General features: G+C 44.2%; 1 protein-coding gene across 1 annotated transcript in view; it reads right to left on the bottom strand.

Annotated features, from left to right (window-relative positions):
- ECD (ecdysoneless cell cycle regulator) overlaps positions 1–21,779 on the bottom strand; it is an 83,967-nt gene that overhangs the window by 14,031 nt on the left and 48,157 nt on the right. The window contains exon 10 of the mRNA XM_033940634.1: positions 10,406–10,512. Within this exon, the coding sequence (XP_033796525.1) occupies positions 10,406–10,512 (107 nt within the window). The remainder of the gene's footprint in view (positions 1–10,405; positions 10,513–21,779) is intronic.

Here is a 21,779-nt window from a genome sequence, read left to right on the forward strand (position 1 = left end):
GCTCCCTGTCTGTTTCCGCATACAGTTCAAACTTCTCTTATTGACCTACAAATATATTCGCTCTGCAGCTTCTCAGTCAGTATCTTTCCTCTCTCATCTCTTCCTATACTCCGCCCCAAGAACTCCATTCAGTCGAGTAAGTCTCTCTTATCAGCACCCTTCTCCTCTACTCCATACTCTACTGCCTGGAACAACCTGCCTAACTCAGTAAGTCAGGCTCCATCTCTGGTGGTATTCAAATCCAGGATGAAAAAAACTCCTGTTTTGAAGCTGCGTTTACTGTATTTTTTGCTCCATAAGACGCACCTGACCATAAGATTTAGAGTAGGAAAAGAAAAAAAAAAATTCTGAACCAAATTGTGTACCAACATATACCAGGCTCTGCACCCAGCCCCCTCACTCCCTGCCAGGCTCTGCACCCTGTCCCTCCTCCCCTAGTTGTAATGCAATTTTTTCCTTTCATTTTTCATATACACACAGCAGATATAAATTCTCAAAACTGACACATTTCGATCACTAAATTGAAAATAAAATAATTTTCCCTACCTTTGTTGTCTGGTGATTTAATTAGTTTCTGGCTGGACTTCCTTTTGACTGTGCATTAGAGAGCTGCACGGGAATGGGGACAACGGGAATCCCGTGGGACCCGCGGACTCCCCCTTCGGGTTGCGGGGATCCCGTAGGGACACCCCCCCAGCTGCTGTAAGAAAGTAATTTAGATTCGCGGCTACAGAGCAGGGAGGTTTGTCGGACTGGGCCTGTTCTGGTGTCAGTCGGTGGGGAAGCGCCACAAGGTAAGGGGCAGGGAGGGAGAAAGGGAGGAAAGGTAGAGTGGAGAGGAAAAGACGCTGAAAGGACATGGGGAAGGACGCTGAAAGGACATGGGGAAGACGGGGGGAGGAAGAAGGACGCTGAAAGGACATGGGGAAGACGTGGGGAGGAAGAAGGACGCTGAAAGGACATGGGGAAGACGGGGGGAGGAAGGAGGACGCTGAAAGGACACGGAGAAGACAGGGGGAGGAAGAAGGACGCTGAAAGGACATGGGGAAGACGGGGGAGGAAGAAGGACGCTGAAAGGACATGGGGAAGATAGAGAGGGAAGGACACTGAAAGCACATGGGGAAGACAGAGGGGGGAGAAGGACGCTGACAGGACATGGGGAAATCAGAGGGGGGAGAAGGACGCTGAAAGGAAATGGGGAAGAGAGAGTGGTGAGAAGACGCTGGCAGGGAAGAAGACAGAGATGCCAGACTATGGGGGGAGCGGAGGGAAGAAGATTGGTGCCAGACCAATTTGGAAGGGGGGAGAAAGGGAGAGGCACAGTAACAGAGCAAATGGAAGACGCAGAGAGAAGAGAGATAGTGGATGGAAGGAATTGAATGAGAACATGAGGAAAGCAGAAACTAGGCAACAAAGATAAGAAAACAATTCTATTTCTTTTTTTTTTTTTTGCTTTAGGATAAAGTAGTATATTAGTTGTGTTGATAAAAATTTATAAACATAAAGTATGTATTCTTCCCAATTAATATTTCCAAATTAATAAAGTCTTTTTGCTTATTTGTAAATGGGTTTCTACCAGGGCCTTTAATTCAGTAGCATAATTAAATGAAATAACTATTTCTGTAGTTTATAGGGACAGGTGGGTTCGGAGGGGATTCCTCGCGGGGACGGGTGGGGACGAGTGGACTTTGGCGGGGACGGGTGGGATTTCAGTTTCCGCGCAACTCTTTATTGTGCATCCAACATTTCTTTCACAATCCAGCCCCATCACCTTTGGGTACAAGTCTCTATGTCTCTCTGTCTTTCTTCTGCTTACAACCCCCCCATCCCATCCCCATGTCCAGCATTTGTTCTCCTTTCTTCCAGGTCTTTCTCTGCTTGTCTCTCTCTCCTTCTTTCCTCCCTGGTCCAGAATCTTTCCACCTCTCTGTAGTGTCTCTCTCTTCCCTCTATACACCCCCAAGTCCAACATCTGACCCCTCTCTTCTACCTCCTTTTTGTTTCAAGCTTCTCCCTCTCTCTATCATCCTTCCGCTAATATTTTGAGTGTTTCTTCTCTCTACCCCCTTTAGTTGAGCATCTGCCTTGTCTTCAAGTCTGTTTTCCTGCTCCTTCTCAAGGTCCTTTGGAAGGCTCCTCTCACAACCCCCCCCTCCCCGGTGTCCAGATCCAGTGTCCTGCTGGGGCTCTCGTGATGGGTGGGGCCTTACCTCCAAGCTGTTTCCTGACCCAGCGAGAGAGGTCGTCTTCCATGCTGTGACCGCCGCTGACCTAATTACGGCAGCCTGCACAGCTAACTTAGCAGGCTGCCATTGGCCTCCGAAGCACGTTGCCTCTGCCGTGGTCCCGCCCCTCCTCTGACATCAGGGGTGGGACTGTGGCAGAGGCAACGTGCTTCGGGGGCCAATGGCAGCCTGCTAAGTTCGCGGTGCAAGCTGCCGTAATTAGGTCAGTGGCAGTAGCAGCATGGAAGATGACCTCTCTCGCTGGGTCAGGAAGCAGCTTGGAGGTAAGGCCCCGCTCATCATGAGGGTGGGACGCTGGATCTGGACACCGCAGGCGAGAGTGAGAGAAAGCTTCAGGTGCTCACCGATGCTAGGGAGAGTCGTATGGGGCGCGGGCATTTAAAACAGTATGTCAGGGTGGGGGTGGGGTGTTAAAAAAAATATTAAATAAATAAATAAATAAATAAAGTACATTCGCTGCATAAGGGTGGAAAAATGTGCATCTTATGGGAGTGAAAAATACGGTAAATCCTAATCCAACCAACTTGAAAAGAACCCATATCTGTTTATCATTCCCTCTATAATGCTCTACCCTATCCGCCTCATTACTCCCCTTGCAAGTCCCTACCTAAGCATCCTTTTTGTACTGTGTATTTGTCATAATTAGATTGAAAGTTCTTTTGAGAAGGGACTCTCTTTTGCGTGTTTAATATATAGCGCAGCATGCATCTGGCAGTGCTATAGAAATAATAAATAGTAGTAGTGATGGTCAGAAGATGTTAAGTGTGTCTGGGGTATTTGTCAGAAGATTATTTTATAAAAATAGAACATAGTAAGAATTGACATACTGGATCAAACCAAACCCATCAATCCCAGTACCCTGTTTCCAATAGCAGCCAATCCAGGTCACAAATACCTGTCAGGATTCCAGAAAGCGGCAAGATTTCATAGTTTAGCCCAAGTCTACCTAACAGTTTATAGACATTTCATTCAGGAAACTATACAGCTGCACAAACTACTTTTACCACATTTCCCAGCAAAAAGTTTGACAGTTTAATTATGCATAGAGTAAAAAATATTTTTCTTATTTGTTTTAAATGTACTTCTTGACAACTTCATGGCTTGTTCCCTTCTCTTTGTACTTTTTGAAAGAGTAAACCAATCAATTCACATTTACCTATTTTATCCTACTCAAGATCAGACAACCAAGTAGCAATAACTTATGTCAGTAAACAAGAAGGCATGGGATCCTACATCTCTGCTGGGAAGCAGCAAAGATTTGGAACTTTGTCATAACCATTCACAATGTGGTAGTAGAGTACAAGCTACCCATGTACCTGGAGTTCAGAACTCTATAACCAACAAGCTGTTTTCTCCAGTCTTGCAACTGGTCCCAAGACACAGCAACCAGAGGGACTCTCAGACTGACGACCTTTACCAGTAGCAAGAATGCAATGCTCTCTCTCTACTGCTTCACCCTACTGTCCTCCAAATACATTTGGCTTATATTTGATAACAATATAGTGTAAACTCTTTGCTGATTGTCCAGCACATTTTGTTGTAAACCGCCTCAAACTTTCATGGCTTTGGCGGTATATAAGAATAAAATTGTTATTATTATTATTTGAAATTTTCTTCACTTGGTCTCCTCTTTACACCTACCCCCCTAATTAGCTCAAAGTGAAAACCCTGTATAAAAAGGTTTCAGCGAAAGCTAAGCACTATTCTCATACCACCATTTTGGCCTCAACAGAACTGGTTTCCTTTTCTAAAAAGGCTAGCAAACTAAGGATTTCCTATATCACCCAACATGAGTGGCATCTTTAATCCAAATCTAAGGTCACTAGCATTCAGCATGAGCATTTTATAGCTACTCTAGAGATCTCCAGAACATACTAAAAGCTGCAAGAAAACTGTCAAAGTGGAAAAGTCTTCCGTTTGGTGCTTTGCAGATGATTAGAACCCTATTACCTGTCTGCCTATCACCATACTTCAGTATGTGTACCATTCATATTACCCTGGCCTTTGAATATCCTCAATCAGGGTACTGGAAAAGTACTCCAATTACCTCAGGTGTGTAGACTTCACTCTTATGCCCACCTGCTATTTTGGTCTAAGTACATGAGAAATTGTACTAGAGAGAGATATGCACACTTTTTTTTTTTTTTTTTTTTTTAAATAAACAGCCTTTTAAAAAAAATAAACAGACAGGTTAGAGCTGTTGGGCACAATATTGAAGGCAGCCAAATCTTGCTAGTACGGATGCCTTGGTAGGAGGGAGAAATATGTAAACTGATTAGGTACACAAAGGGTTGAGCTTTCCCCCCCACCCCTCCAAGTTGATTTACAGACTATAAAATTCTGGCAAGGTGATAGTAGAGAATTCAGATGTTATTTCACCAACATTACTAAATAACCACCCACACACACACACACAAACACAGTAGCATAAGAGACTTGCTTGAAGCCAAAGAGGAACGAAAGATTAGGTTACCTACCGCTGCTATCTTCTTTCTTTTAAATATCCTCTGGAAGCTTCACTATAGGGTAATCAACTTCTTCCAGCCTGGAAACTGTAGGGATACTTGAAACTAATTTCTAACCCCTTCCCCTGTGGTTATCTCCTGCAGGCTACCCTAGGATATCCAGTTAGTGTCTAAGCCAGGTAGATCTACAGTAGACCCCCGCGAATTTGCGGTTCGCGGACTCAGTCATTCACGGTACTTTCTGACTGCTTCTTCCAGTCAGAAAATACAGGGAATGACTGACCAGCCAATAAGCCTTCTGCATAGGCGTCGATTCCTCCTCTTCTCCCCATGGTCAGCCAATCGGCCTTCTGCACAGCTGTCGATTCCAATCAGCCTTTTGCACAGCCGTCGATTCCTCCTCCTCTCCCCCTGGTTAGCCAATCAGCCTTCTGCACAGCCATCGATTGAAATCACCCTTCTATTCCTCCTCCTCCCCCCCCCCCCCCCGGTCAGCCTTCTGTACAGCTCTTGGCAAGGTTGACTACCCATCCCAGTGACTGCAGAAACACCACCCGAGCCGTGACCCGGTTGCTCTCCTGAACGACTTCGCTCAAATCAACCAGTTGTCCAGGTAGGGATGGACTAGAATGCCCTCTTTTCGCAACACCACCGCAACGACCACCATCACCTTGGTGAATGTCCGCGGAGCTGTTGCCAGACCAAAGGGAAGTCCACAGAACTGATAATGTTGCCCCAAGATCGCAAAGGGCAGGAAGCAATGATGGGAAGCCCGAATAGGAATGTGTAAGTAGGCCTCGGGTCAGATCTAGAGAGGTCAGAAAATCCCCTGGTTGAGCCGCCAAAATCACAGACCGCAGAGTTTCCATGCGGAAGGAAGGTACGTGAAGAGCCCTGTTGATCCCCTTCAAATCCAGGATGGGCTGAAAGGTTCCTTCTTTCTTTGGCACCACAAAGTAAATCGAGTACCAACCTGTGCCCCACTACTGCGGGGGAACTGGAACCACTGCGTGGAAATCTAACAATCATTGAAGGGTCTGGCAAAAAGCCTGTTGTTTCCATGCCACCTGCGAGGGAGAAGTGAGAAACTGGTCTGGCAAGGAACGAGTGAACTCCAAAGCACCTCCAGAACCCATTTATTGGACGTGATGTCTGCTCACTTTTGGATAAAAATCCCTCAGCCAGGCGCTCACTGGAACCAAGAGGGGCACCGGCAAGGAGTCATTGGGCAGGACAGGTGGCAGGGGACCCGGCGGGGGTGCTACCCGCACTCCGGCGGGCCCCACAAAAGGACTGCATGTGCTGGAAGAACTTGCCTCTAGAGAGCCCAGGGGACTGAAAAGAGGCAGCCCCTCAACCAGGGCGGAAATGACGGATATCACACCCACGAGCAGCACCACCTCAAGCCAGTGGCCTAGGCCTATCTTTAGGCAAGCGAGGCAATTTAGAATCAGTGAGAGTCTGAACCAACCTGTCCAGGTTCTCACCAAACAAGAAAGATCCTTTAAAAGGAAACTTTGTCAACTTAGATTTAATAATAATAATAATAATTTTATTCTTATATACTGCCAAAGCCATGAAAGTTCGAGACGGTTTACAACAAGATGTGCTGGACAATCAGCGAAGAGTTTACACTATATTGTTATCAAATATAAGCCATGATGGTTCAAGGCAGTTTACAACTAAAGGAGCTGGACAAACAGCGAAGTGGTCACAATACAAAGTCATCGAATACAAACAAGAAGTGCTAATCGCTTGGCTGGCTGTCTACCTGATTTGATCGTTTTTTTTCCACAGGACTGGACCAGCGTTAAAAATATTAGATCTATCTTGGCGACCTTGGAGTATGTAGCGAGGACGCAGCAGCCTTCCCTTTTAATCAGTTTTAATGCTGGGAAGGCCTTCGATCAGGTGTCCTGGCAATTTTTGTTCACTGTTTTGGATCATTATGGTATCCGGGGAGGGGGGGGGTTTCAGGATGCTGTCAGGGGGCTCTATCACTCTCCGAGGGCATTTGTTTGGGCTAATGGACTCAGTTCTCCCTCTTTTCCGATCTGTCAAGGCACGTGTCAAGTTTGCCCCCTGTCTGTTTGCATTGTCCTTAGACCCCTTGCATTGTCCTTGGATCCCTTAATTAGGGATGTTCTGCATAATGAGGCTATTTTGGGAATTTGCAAGGGCTCCTCTGAGTTTAAGATCTCAGCCTTTGCTGATGACCTTTTGGTGCACCTCTCGGATCCAGCTATCTCCCTGGCGAATTTGATGGACATCTTTAAAGAATAAGGGGACTATTCAGGTTTTAAGCTTAATCTCGACAAATCCCTTGCATTGGCCCCTTCCCTGCAGTTGCGGGACTCCTGGCCGGGTCCCTTCCCTCTTCAACTACTTCTTTTCACTATCTTGGGATCACACTGACAGCTACTACTTCTACACTGTATCGTTGCAATGTGGACTCTTTGATACATTACTCAGCCGAATGTTTCACCCAATGGTCTCCTCTCCCTATCTCCTTGCATGGTAGGGTACACCTATTTAGTATGATCCTTTTTCCTAAGTGGCTCTACACCAGTGGTCTCAAACTTGCAGCCCGCCAGGTACTATTTTGAGGCCCTCGGTATGTTTATCATAATCACAAAAGTAAAATAAAACAGTTTCTTGATCATATGTCGCTTTAGCTATAAATTATAATATTATTATTAAGACTTAGCCAAAAGGGAAGATTTATAAACTATAAAGAGTTTTATCTCATGCAAAATTGTCATTTCTTTAATAAGACATTAACTATTTTTTCTGAGACCCCCCAAGTACCCACAAATCCAAAATGTGGCCCTGCAAAGGGTTTGAGTTTGAGACCACTGCTCTACAACCTTCAGATACTACCCTTGTGGCTTTTGAAAAACGATATTGGCAAATTGCAGTCTATGCTTTCTCGTTTCTGTTGGGGGAGGGGGAAGAGGCTGCGGATCACACTGAGGTATCTGATGGGGCCCTGTATGGTAGGGAGGATGGGGCTTCGTAATCTCCGATTGTATAACGTAGCATGCTTGATGCGACTTCTCGGGGAGTGGCTCTCCGATTGTCAGGACTTTACCCCTAAGGCCCTTGAGCAAGCTTTATTTGCCCCATACCACATCTTGTCTTTAGTGCAGGCACGATCTATATTGCCTGCTCCGCTTAAACACAGCATACTGTTGAGTTCGTTGAAGGTGATTTGGTCCTACATTTTGCACCACTGGAACGGGCAGCAGGTGGTCATTAGATATTTACCCATTCAGGGTAATTTGCAGTTTCATCCGGGTATAGACATCGTGGGGTCTCACCTTGCTTGCCCATATTCTACATGTTGATGCTTCTATTCTGTCTTGGACTGACTTAGGTTCATTAGGCGATTTTTCGTGGGGGAGGGGGGACTTTCTGGCTTACAAGCAGATTCAACACTATGTTCAGTCCCTCCAACCCACTGCTTTGGCTTTTCCTATCAAAGACAAATTTGCGGAGTTTCTCGCACCCTATTTGGAGGACAGGTCTATGGAGTCTGGCCTTTATAGAGACTTTCAATGCCTTGCGGTGCAGGTGGATTGCGATGCACTACAGGAGCGTTGGTGTTGAGATCTTTGGATATCACGCGATGCTTTAGACCGCCTTTCTTTGATCCGGAGGGTGCCTGGAATCTCAGTCAATGCAGATTTGCGTTAATGTCAATTTCGGGTGCTTCACCATGGGTACTTTACGCGGAGCCAATTACATCTCTCTGGCTATACAGAATCTCCTTTGTGCCCTAAATGCTCCCAGCAACCTCACTCTTTTTTTCATACCTTCTGGTCCTGCATGAAAATTAGACTTTTTGGTGGCAGGTTCTGTCGTACATTGAGGGCATTTTGGCTTGCCCTATTCCTCTCTCTGCAGCTGGCCTCTTGCTAAATAAGTATGAGGCTTTCCGTTTGCCTCGTAGTGGTCAGCAGCAGTTCATGAGGAGGGTGGGAGTCTTGGGAAAGAAAGTAATTCTCTTGGTTTGGATCAGTGCTACCTTACCCTCCTTTTGGGCTTGGAGAAACCGACTGCATGCTCTGTTGCTGATGGAACAGAGGGCGGCCTGTCACAGTCTTCGCCGAAAGAGGCAGTTTCTCCAAATCTGGGATCCCTATATTAAGTCTTTGTCCCAAGAGTCCGAAGTGACATTTTGAACTCCTTCTAACCTCGATCCAAGCAGGTGCACTGGTGAGCGGGGGAGGGGGTCCTGGGTGCATGAGAGACCAATTTCTTTTTTTATTTTACTTTACAACCTAATCTATTTTTTTCTTTTTTGGTCTGTGGTTTCAGAGGAATGTGGAGCTTGTGGTTTCTTTGGCAGTGGGCTATCCAAATCCAAATCTAATGCCCTGAATATTCTGCTTCGAGTCTGGTTCTGAAGGGTGGGAAGGGAACGGGTTGGGGTGTTGGATCTGTATCGTTTGCAGTTGGTTGTATTCCATGGTTGCAGTTGGTTGTATTCCATGGTTTATTGTACTTGTATTTTTTTGAAAATAAAAATTGATTATAATCATCCAAAGAAGAACAATTTTGTCTAACCCTCACCATCTGTGAAAATAGAAGACTTTCTTTTAGTTTTCTTGAATGACTACTGTCAAATTTTAATAAAGTGTTTCAATCTGTAGCTTTAATAAACACTTTAGTAAGAAAACTATGAGAATCAGATACAACGTCTACATCTAAAAATTGAATGTGGTCTTGAGAAGTTTTCATGGAGAATTTAATTTGGGAATCAAATGACTCCTGCCATGAATAGAACAAATCTAATTCAGAAAAAGTACCTCCCCACAACATAAAAATATCATCGATATCTGTACCAGCTTAAAATCTTATCTGAAAAAGGGAGAATGTTCAATCCATTGACTCAAAATTTGCCATATATAAATTGGCAATATAGGGAGCAAAGGTAGCTCCCATTGCTACACCTGAAGTTTTCAGACACTGCTAATCTTGTGATGTTAACTAAAAAGCCTGGAGGAATCAGATGTGGTCTAGGAAGATCTTCAACGGTATTTTTGACAATCTGAATTGCCACATCTTGAAGAATGGAGGTGTAAAGTGATGTTGTGTCAAAAGTTAACATAATGCAAGGAAATGAATTGGGAGGAGTTTCGTCCAAAATTCTCAGAAAATGTGCCATATCCTTTATGTAGAATTTACTTTTCATGACTTTATTTAAATCATGTTTTGCCAATTTTTTCGGTTGGTGAGCTTTTTCCTTTTGTGTCATTCTTTGCTGGATTTCCCCTTCTTTAATTTATCAATCAATGCTAAATAATAAACTACAACCATACTTTTAGCACTTTATTTATTGGAACTACTGTTGCACATATCAGTAATATTTGAACAATTAAGAGTTGAGAATCAAATGGAGCTCTTTTATTAAGGCTAAAGTAAGCATGCATGGTTGTTCCTTTAAAGTATGACTAACATTAGAACCAATTAGAGTATCCTACTCACAGTAGAAGCACGCATGTGTTGGCATTCTTTGAAGATTTAAGCACCATCTTGAAATGAAGTTTATGTGATTCTAACTGGATTATTGTTAATACAGGACTCTCTGTACACTTCTCTGTTCTAAAGAAGTCATCCAAGTTACATTATGCTGTGCTTACCCACAGTCTTTTGGCATCACTCCCATTCCTTCTCCCTTCCATCACTCACCATCCTCAGGGGGCAGGACTGCCTCTGGCTCCTTAAGTTCCTGCACATTGACTTGCAGCATCTGTAACATAGACAGGATCTCCTTCCCAGGGCTTAAGGCAATGAAACTATGGGAAACAGAAGTCTAATTACCATTTTTAGGTTTTTTTTTAACCAAATCACTAATATTTTTATACCACTGTGCGGCCTGGTGACCCAGAAAGTCTGCCTGGAAACATAAAAATTCCATACTGAACTGAGTATTAAGAGTTTTCCATTCAGGGAACCCTGCCTGAATGGCCTGCTTCAATTGCAACCAACGAAAACATTGTGATTTATGAAGCCCAAATTTATGTTGCAATTGTGTAAAATCCAGCAGTTTACCATTAGAGATGACATCATTTAAATTTCTAATTCCTGCAATTATCCAATGCTTCCAGACGACCTTGAAACCGCCAATTTGAATCTTGGAGTTTAGCAATATGGATTGATTAGTTGATCTATTAATAGGAATATCAGTTAAGTTACTAACAAATCTTAGCGTTTTCCAAGTATCCATTAAAATTCTATTTTCTTTGTATAATCTGGGCATCTTGATACTAAGAACATGAGAAAGATGTAAAGGAAACATGAATCGCCATACCAAATATAACCAATCAGGAGTATACTCAATGAGATCCGGGAGGACCCAATACATACCTTGACGTAAAATATAGGCCTGATGGTACCTATAAAAATTTGGAAAATTTACCCCACCCTACTTAATTGGCCTTTGCAAAGATACTAAAACAATTCTAGGAGTTTTACCAAGCCAAATAAATTTAATAATAATCAAATTCAGTTTTTTATAGAAAGACCCCTGAAAGAATACTGGTATCATACCCATTTGATAGCAAACCACAGGCAATATCATCATTTTAACAGTTTGGACTCTCCCCCACCAAGATAAATGTAATGGATTCCAATGTTCCAATAAGGCGGGAAGACTACTTGCAAATTATCTTAAAGCAAAAAAATGAAGAGTAAAAATAATAGCAATAAAAGATGAAAAAGGAAATACACACACTCAGATTAGTGATATTTTAAGTCAATTTTTTAATTTTTATAAAGATTTGTATTCTTCTGAGTCTTATGATGATAAAGTTAAAAATGGTGTGGATTTTTTTAATTTATTAGAGGGTCCAAAACTTCCTGATCATATAAAAAGAAGCTTAGATGAGCCTATATCATTAAAAGAATTAGAAACAGCGTTTAAGTCTCTTAGAGTTGGATCCGCTCCAGGTGGGGATGGTTTTACAGTGGAATTTTATAAAGCATTTCAAAATTCTTTAATGCCCCATTTATTAAATTTATATCAATTTCAACTAAATAAGGGTTGTATTACAGGTACTATGGCAGAGTCTTTGACTATTGTTTTGCCACAGCAAAATAAAGATCCCACTTTGGTATCAAACTACAGGCCGATATCTTTAATTAATGTGGATGGCAAATTATTAGCTAAAACTTTGGCCTTGAGATTAGCTAAGGCTCTCCCTTTCATAATTGATGTACACCAAACTGGATTCATTGCGAATAGACATTCTTCTAGTAACACTAGATTGGCATTTCACACATTAAATTTAACTAAAAATGTGAATGAACCGGCTTTTGCCATATCTTTAGATGCAGAAAAAGTATTTGATAGAGTGGAATGGAAATTCATGTATCAGGCATTGGAGTGGTTTGGTATGGGTTCGGGATTTATTCAAATGATTCAGACTTTGTATAGCTCCCCTATGGCAAGATAGCACAGTTACTTACCGTAACAGTTGTTATCCAGGGACAGCAGGCAGATATTCCCACACATGGGTGACGTCACTGACGGAGCCCCGCAGCGGACAGCCTCGAAAGCAAACTTGCTTGAAGATCTCGATCTTTCGAGGGCTGCACCGCGCATGCGCGCGTGCCTTCCCGCCCGAACTAGGGGGCGCATCTCCTGAGAGGATCCTCAGTTCAGATACCTAGCCAAGAAGCCAACCAGGGGAGGTGGGAGGGTTGTGGGAATATCTGCCTGCTGTCCCTGGATAACAACTGTTACGGTAAGTAACTGTGCTTTATCCCAGGACAAGCAGGCAGCATATTCCCACACATGGGTGACCTCCAAGCTAAGTAAAAAGGGATGGAGGGAAGTTGGCAATTTACGAAAAAAGATTTTGCAAAACAGATTGGCCAAAATGGCCATCCCTCCTGGATAAGGTATCCAGACAATAATGAGAGGTGAAAGTATGAACCGAGGACCAAGTGGCAGCCTTGCAGATTTCCTCAATAGGAGTTGATCGGAGGAAAGCTACAGATGCCGCCATAGCTCTAACTTTGTGGCCCGTCACTCAACCTTGCAGAGGAAGACCAGCCTGAGCATAGCAGAAAGAAATGCAAGCAGCCATCCAGTTGGAGATTGTGCATTTTGATATAGGACGTCCCAACCTGTTCGGATCAAATGAGATGAAAAGTTGAGGAGATGTTCTGTGAAGTTGAGTGCGTTGGAGGTAGAAAGCCAAGGCACGTTTACAGTCCAAGGTATGAAGAGCCGCTTCTCCAGGATGAGAATGAGGCTTTGGAAAAAATACAGGTAGAACAATAGACTGATTGATGTGAAATTCTGAAACAACTTTAGGTAAGAATTTAGGATGAGTACGGAGTACCACCTTGTCATGATGAAAAACTGTGAAAGGTGGATCTGCAACCAAAGCTTGTAACTCACTGACTCGTCGAGCAGATGTGAGGGCAATCAAGAACACAGCTTTCCAAGTGAGATACTTGAGGTGAGCTTTGTCAAGCGGTTCAAAAGGAGGTTTCATAAGTTGAGCTAAAACAACATTGAGATCCCAAACCACTGGAGGTGGTTTAAGCGGTGGATGGAGATTTAGAAGTCCTTTCATAAAGCGAGAAACCAGAGGATGTGCAGAAAGAGGTTTTCCATCCAGAGGCTGATGAAAAGCAGCTATAGCACTAAGATGGACTCGAATAGATGTAGTTTGAAGTCCAGATTGGGACAAATGAAGCAAGTAGTCCAAAACCGATGCTAAAGAGGACGATATAGGTTGCAAGTGACACGTAGAACACCAAGTAGAAAATCTAGTCCACTTCTGGCCGTAACATTGTCTAGTTCAGTGTTTTTCAACCGCTGTTCCGCGGCACACTAGTGTGCCGCGAGATGTTGCCTGGTGTGCCGCAGGGCCGCCATCAGGGCAGTACTACCAGTCCTGCATTCAGGGGCCCAGAGCTGACAGGGGGCCCGAGGCAGGGGCGCCAGTAGCTCGCCAAGGCAAAGTGAGTCGATCACCCAGGACTCACTTTGTCTTGGCGATCTAATCTATCGAGCCGATAAGTCTTCTTCTCCCCGAAGTCAATTCTGCAGTCGGAGAGGAAGTTTGGGCCAGCCAATCGCTGCCTGGCTGTGCGGAACTTCCTCTCCGATTGCAGAATTGACGTCAGGGAGAGCATGCGTCGGCTTTGGGGCCTGTTATCCATTGGTGGGTCCTGTTCCCCGATGGCAGTGGCAGTGGCTTGGGGAATGGCAGGGAGAAAGAAAGAAAGGGGGCAGGCAGGGAAACAGAAGGAAAGAAGAGAAACAGAAAAAAAGAAAGAAAGGTCAGGGAGAGAGGAAGAAAAAGTTGGGGGAGGGAATGAGGTGTGGAGGAGAGAAAGCATACAGGCTGATAGAAGGGAAGAAAGATTGGATGCACAGTCAGAAGAAGAAAGTGCAACCAGAAATCACCAGACAAGGTAGGAAAAATGATTTTATTTTAAATTTAGCAAAGTGGAGGCAGTATTACCACAGTTTTCAAAGGAATTTGCCCAAATAACTTAATAGTTAACTGGGTAAATTCCCAGAGATGAAAACTTCCCTTCACTTACTATGCACAGTTCTGAATTTATATCTGCTGTCTATATTTTACAATATGGTCCCCTTTTACTAAACCGCAATAGTGGTTTTTAGCTCAGGGAGCCTATGAGCGTCAAGAGCAGCGCTGGGCATTCAGTGCAGCTCCCTGCGCTAAAAACTGCTATTGTGGTTTAATAAAAAGGATGGAGGGTATATTTGTCTATTTTTGTATGCTATAAAAACCAAATACAGAGAGAGACTGAGAGCTGTTGACGAAGAGCTACGTGTGTGTCTTTCTTCGATTCCAGCCAGAATATCAGCTTTGTGTTCAGCCAGACAGGCCCAGGTTTCGCACTGAATAAAGTATTTTATAATTTTTCACTATTCTGTTTACTTAATATTTCATAATAAAGTAATTATAAAATACTTTCTTTGTGTTTATTTGATTCCTATTCAAGAGAATTACTTTATATATAGTCAATATAGGCACAGAGTTAAATTTTTTAACATTTTCTAATGGTGGTGTGCCTCGTGATTTTTTTCATGAAACAAGTGTGCCTTTGCCCAAAAAAGGTTGAAAAACACTGGTCTAGTTGATGGCTTTCTGGAAGCAAGTAATACATCTTGAACAGACTGAGAAAATAGAGGAAAGTCTGTTATGCAGAAAGGTACCAAGCCGTTAAGTGTAGTGACTACAGATTGGGATGAAGCAAGGATCCTTGACTCTGCGTGAGTAGAGAAGGAAATATTGGCAGAAGTAGAGGCTCCCTGGAGCTGAGTTGAAGTAGAAGGGAGAACCAAGGTTGTCTGGGCCACCGAGGAGCTATCAGAATCATTGTGGCATGTTCTGACTTCAGTTTGACAAGAGTCCTGAGAATCAGAGGAAACGGAGGAAAGGCATAAAGGAACTGATTCCTCCAATCCAGTAGAAACGCATCCGCTTCGAGACGTTGAGAAGCGTAAATGCGGGAGCAAAATTGAGGCAGCTTGAAGTTGAGAGGAGATGCAAACAGATCTATCTGCGGAGTTCCCCAACGAGCAAAGATTTGGTGAAGAGTAGGAGAATTGAGCGTCCATTCGTGAGGTTGTAGAAGATGACTCAATTTGTCCGCCAAATAATTGTGTTGACCCTGAATGTAAACGGCTCTGAGGTAGAGGTTGTGAAGAATTGCCCAATGCCACAATTTCAGAGCTTCTTGACATAGGGAATGAGATCCCGTCCCTCCTTGTTTGTTGACATAGTACATGGCTACCTGGTTGTCTGTATGTACAAGAATTACCATGTTGTGAAGGAGATGTTGAAAAGCTTTGAGAGCATAGAATATCGCTCTGAGTTCCAACAGATTGATATGACACCGACGGTCTGCCTGAGTCCATAGACCCTGAGTGTGGAGACCGTCCACATGAGCTCCCCATGCGTACGTTGACGAGTCGGTTGTGAGGACTTTCTGATGAGGAAGAGGGTGGAACAGCAAGCCTCTTGAAAGATTCAAAGAGAGCATCCACCAACGGAGAGACTTCCGCAATGAAGGAGTTATGGAAATCAGTCGAGAAGGTGGATCCACGGTTTGCTGCCATTGGGATGCCAGTGTCCATTGAGGAATACGAAGGTGAAGTCTGGCAAAAGGAATCACATGAACTGTAGAAGCCATGTGACCGAGCAGAACCATCATCTTTCGTGCTGGAACAGATGGAAGGTGGAAGACTTGTTGAGAAATCTGAAGAAGTGCGTCCTGACGTGGTTGTGGAAGGTAGGCTCTCAGATTGCTAGTGTCCGGAGTTGCTCCTATGAACTGGAGAGACTGAGAGGGAGTCAACTGAGATTTGGGAAAGTTTATGTGAAATCCCAAACTTTGCAGAAAGAGAATAGTCTGTTGGGTCACTGCAATAACCCCTGAAAAAGAGGGAGCTTTGATGAGCCAGTCGTCGAGGTATGGAAATACTTGGAGACCCTGGTTGCGAAGAGCTGCAGCCACCACCACCAGACATTTTGTGAAAACTCTGGGAGAAGAAGCCAACCCGAAGGGGAGAACTCGGTACTGCAGATGAAGGCTTCCTACTTGAAATTGGAGGTACTTGTGAAATGCTGGATGAATAGGGATATGAGTATACGTCTCTTTGAGATAGAGTGAACACATCCAATCCCCGTGATCCATTAAGGAATATAAAGTTGGCAGAGTGAGCATTCGAAATTTCTCTTTGACTAGAAATTTGTTGAGAGCTCTGAGATCCAGGATCGGTCGCAAATCCCCCGTCTTTTTGGGAACTAGAAAATAACAGGAGTAGAATCCCAAGTTCCTTTGGGGAAGAGGAACTTCCTTCACAGCTCGCAGGCGAAGCAGAGCCCGAGCTTCTTGAAGAAGAAGGGGAAGGTGAGACTGATTGGAAGGACACTCTCTTGGATGGCGATCTGGAGGCACCTGAAGTAACCGAAGAGAGTATCCCTCTCTTAGGATGGTAAGCACCCAAAGATCTGATGTAATGAGCTCCCACTGGTGATAAAATGTGGAAAGACGACCCCCTATGGGGAGGAGAGAATTTGGAAACAGAGAAATTGGAATGCTCAGGCTGAGACTGTCAAAAAGACTGAGCAGGTTTGGTGGCAGCAGGAGTCTGAGACTTTTGCTGGCGCTGTTGTTGAGGAGGACGACGAGGAGGAGGCCTGGAAAAAGCAGGAGTCGTTTTCTGAGGATAACGACATGGAGTCTGTTTGAAACCTCTAGTTGGTTTAGGTTTTGGTCGAATGAGGGAAGCAAAAGAGCGTTCATGTTCTGAGAGACGCTTGGTAGCTGCTTCAATAGAGTCATCGAACAATTCGTTTCTCTGACAAGGTAGATTTGCCAATCGATCTTGAAGATTGGGATCCATGTCAACAATACGTAACCATGCTAAACGACGCATGGCTACAGCAAAGGCAGATACTCGAGACGAGAGTTCAAATGCGTCATATGAGGCTTGTAACATGAAGAGTCGTAATTGAGAAAGAGTCTTGAGGATGAGTTTGAATTCTGAAAGACGAGTGGTGGAGATATCCGGGTAAAAAGATGGTAAAATCTTCAGAAAATGGTTGAAGTAGGATGTAAAAATGTAGCTATAATTAAGAACTCTATTTGCCATCATAGAGTTCTGGTATAAACGGCGACCAAACTTATCCATGGTACGACCTTCTCTGCCTGGAGGAACTGAAGTGTAGATTTTAGAAGGATGTGCTTTCTTCAAAGAGGATTCCACTACCAGGGATTGATGAGACAGTTGAGACTTTTCATAACCTTTACATGGAACTGTTCAATAACGGGATTCCAATTTAGATGGAATGGCAGTGATGGAATAAGGAGTCTCCATGTTACGAACAAAGGTTTGTTTAAGAACAGGAGTCATTGGTAAACGTAGTGACTCTTAAGGCGGATGAGGAAGCTCCATATCTGCTAAATATTCAGGAGTATATTTAGAATCAGAATGAAGATCTAGTTTGAGAGCTTGTCCCATATCAAAGATAAATTTGGCAAATGAAATGGATTTGGAATCAGACGCATCCTCAGGAGACACACTGTGAGATTTAGGAAGTGCTGAGTATGAAGGAGAAGCCTCTCTGGAATATGGTGACAGTGGTTCTGAGTCTAGACGTAGAGTCACAGAAGAAGCTGCATTGTGAGGTGGAGTAAGAGAATGTTTTCTCTTAAGGCTCCTGGATGGAGAAGTACCAGGTGTACATGGTACCGAATGAGTCGAGGTCTGAGGTGAAGTGTCTCGACTAGCTGGCTTCGACGGTGGAGTCTTCGGTCGAGAAGGACTTCGAGTCGATGCGCGATGGTGTCGGGATCCGTGCTTCGACTTTGAAGAATGAGGCAGAGAAGTCTCGGTATCCAAAGCCGAAGACTCCCTCCGAAGCAATATGTCTCTAATGCTTCGACCAGTGCTTCGGAGGAGGTGATTCCGGAGAAGAATCAGATGAAGGAATTCTCTTCAGTGTCCGGGATCGGCCTCGAGATACTGGAAGCTCCGGTTGGGTGACAGGCTGATCCGTCCGAGGCAAGGTCGAGGACGGGACCAATTGAGCCACTAAAGAGGAAATCTGAGTGGTCAGTATAGATTTCAGCATGTCCTCCAGCATCGGCACCGAGACAGAAGGTTCTGATCTCTTAGGTGCAGCAGTACGCTCTGAAGAGGGCGACCTCGAAGGTGAGTATTCCCTTATCTTGGAGGTACGCTTGGAAGATGGATGTGCAGAGGACTCTGGTGGCTTCTTGGGTACGGTACCTGAAAGAGAACCTGGAGACTTACCCCCCATGGAAGACTTCACCGATGGCACCGTCTTCGAGGAAATCGAAGCAGGCAAGGTCGAGGCCTTCGAGACCGAAGCTCCAGCCGGAACTTGGGTCGAAGCCTTCGAGACCGTGGTCGTCGATGTTGTCTGAGTCAAAGCCTTCGAGACCGGGGCAGCCGCCGAGGTCGAAGATGAATCCGAAGGTTGCTCCATGTCTCCAAAAAGTTGAAAAAATTGGGCGCACCTGCGTCGAAAAGCCCGTGGAGTGAGAGTGAAACAACAATGACAATCTTCTGGGGAATGGGATGGACCCAGGCACTGTAGACAGCGGCAGTGGGGATCGGTGACCGAAATCACACGATTGCACTGACGACAACGTTTAAACCCGGTGAGAGGCTGGGACATAGAAAAAATAAAGTCCGTGTCGAACGGAAGGAGCAATTGGGCCTAGGCCCAAGGCTCACCGGCTGGACAAGAAATAAAAGAAACAATTGAAATGTTTGTTTGTTTTTTTGAAGAAAAAACGAGAAAGAAAATAGGAGAGCACAGCGACCGAACTTTAGTGAAAAAAAAAAAAAAAAGAAACAGCCGCGGTGAAGAGAAGGCTAAATTGCTGCAGAGATGTAGAAAAACGTGTCTTCTTGTCTCCGCGGAATTAAACGAACTGAGGATCCTCTCAGGAGATGCGCCCCCTAGTTCGGGCGGGAAGGCACGCGCGCATGCGCGGTGCAGCCCTCGAAAGATCGAGATCTTCAAGCAAGTTTGCTTTCGAGGCTGTCCGCTGCGGGGCTCCGTCAGTGACATCACCCATGTGTGGGAATATGCTGCCTGCTTGTCCTGGGATAATATATATTAATAATAATTTGTCAGATCGTTTTCAGTTGCATAGGGGAGTTAGACAGGGTTGTCCATTATCTCCTTTGCTTTTTGATATAGTTTTAGAACCCTTATTGTTAGCTATTCAACAAGTAAAGGGGTACAGGGTATTCCTCGTAATGATTGGGAGTACAAGTTTTCTGCTTTTGCAGATGATATTTTATTATATTTGAGAAATCCTGGTTCCTCCATTCCTTGTCTGTTAGAATTGATAGAAATGTTTGGTAAATTTTCAGGTTATAAAATAAATTGGAATAAATCTGAAATTCTTCCACTCAATGTATATTGTTTAAAAAGTATGTTTGATTCATTTTCTTTTGTTTGGAAGAAAGATGGATTGAAGTATTTAGGAATTTGGATTAAAAATACAATAGATGAGACGGTAAAAGAAAATGAAAAACTTTTGTTAAAAAAGGTTACAGAATTATGTAAAACAAAACCCTAATATAAAAAATTATTGCATAGGTTAAAGTGTTTGCTGAGGATCTATATAGGTTGTACCCCCACCACCTCAAACTCCTCTTCTACTTCTTCCAGGTTGCTCTCCATCTACTCTCTATGCCCAGATTCTTCTAACAATCTTGTAACACCCCTCTCTCTTTCTGGCACCTCTCCATGCCATACTTCCTTTAAATTCTTTTCTATCTACTCTGTGCTCCTCTTCCCACAATTCCTCTTCATATCATCTTCATAGTAACATAATAGATGACGGCAGATAAAGACCCAAATGGTCCATCCAGTCTGCCCAACCTGATTCAATTTAAATTTTCTTCTTCTTAGCTATTTCTGGGCAAGAATCCAAAGCTCTACCCAGTACTGTGCTTGGGTTCCAACTGCCAAAATCTCCGTTAAAACCTACTCCATCCAATCTAAACCCTCCCAGCCATTGAAGCCCTCTCCAGCCCATCCTCCCCCAAACAGCCATATATAGACACAGACCGTGCAAGTCTGCCCAGTACTGGCCTTAGTTCACTATTTAATATTATTTTCTGATTCTAGATCCTGTGTTCATCCCACGCTTCTTTGAACTCAGTCATCGTTTTCCTCTCCACCACCTCTCTCGGGAGCGCATTTCAGGCATCCACCACCCTCTCCGTAAAGTAGAATTTCCTAACATTGCTCTTGAACCTACCACCCCTCAACCTCAAATTATGTCCTCTGGTTTTACCATTTTCCTTTATCTGGAAAAGATTTTGTTCTACGTTAATACCCTTCAAGTATTTGAACGTCTGAATCATATCTCCCCTGTCTCTCCTTTCCTCTAGGGTATACATATTCAGGGCTTCCAGTCTCTCCTCATACGTCTTCTGGCGCAAACCTCCTATCATTTTCGTCGCCCTCCTCTGGACTGCTTCAAGTCTTCTTACGTCCTTCGCCAGATACAGTCTCCAAAACTGAACACAATACTCCAAGTGGGGCCTTACCAATGACCTGTACAGGGGTAACAACACCTTCATCCTTCTACTGGCTACGCCTCTCTTTATACACATGTCTTCATCTTCTCTTCCCCCACCAGGATTCTCTTCATATACACCTGCACTTAGATTTCTCTCTCTCTCTGACCTCTTTTCTCTGTTTCTTGCCCTTCCTCCCTCTCCCTCCACATTCTCATGGTTCTCTTTATTATCCGACTCCAGATCCTTTCTTTCATCTCCTGCCTGTTTCTTTAGACCCCTCCTTCTTTTATGATATTATAGATAAGTTGTGGGAAGCCACCAGGGTAGGGGAAATAGGAAATATGTGCTTGCTATCTCCCAATTTTGTATCCCCATCTCTCTGTCTACTCTGATAACTAGAAAGCAGAGCTATCAACATGAGCATGAGTGTAAGTGTAAGAGGATTCAAAATGAAGTAAGCACCACAGACAGTGTCGTAGTAAGGGGGAGTGGGGGTGGTGGAACGCCCCAGGCACTGTCTTCACAGTGGTGCCAGTGTCTCTCCACCCCTCACATACCTCTTGATATGTTCGCCAGTGCAAGCAGCATCTTCCACCTACCGTTTGTGCTGGTCTCGGCTCCCTTCCGACATCACTTACTGGTCGCGGGACTAGGATGTGACATCAGAAAGGAGATGAAGCTGGTGCGAGCAGCAGGTAGAAGATGATGCTCACACCAGTGAACATTTCAAGAGGTACGCATGGGGGGAACACATGGCGCAGCAGGGGAAGAGTAGCGGGCGTACAGCGTGCTGATGCTGGGCACCACTGACAAACCCATTCTCTTGGTCCCTGCAGTTGCCTTCAGCCTCTGTGAAAGTGCAGTTTGAATTTTAATTTGACCCAATAGTTTCCTCTTGCTCCTTTGTGCTTCTAATCAATTAGAATCAAAGCTGCAAACCTGGTGCTGTTAGCCTTCATTCTTACCTACCCAGGTACGTTTCCTCTAGTTTAA

Source organism: Geotrypetes seraphini, chromosome 4, assembly GCF_902459505.1.
Source record: "Geotrypetes seraphini chromosome 4, aGeoSer1.1, whole genome shotgun sequence".
NCBI lineage: Eukaryota > Metazoa > Chordata > Amphibia > Gymnophiona > Dermophiidae > Geotrypetes > Geotrypetes seraphini.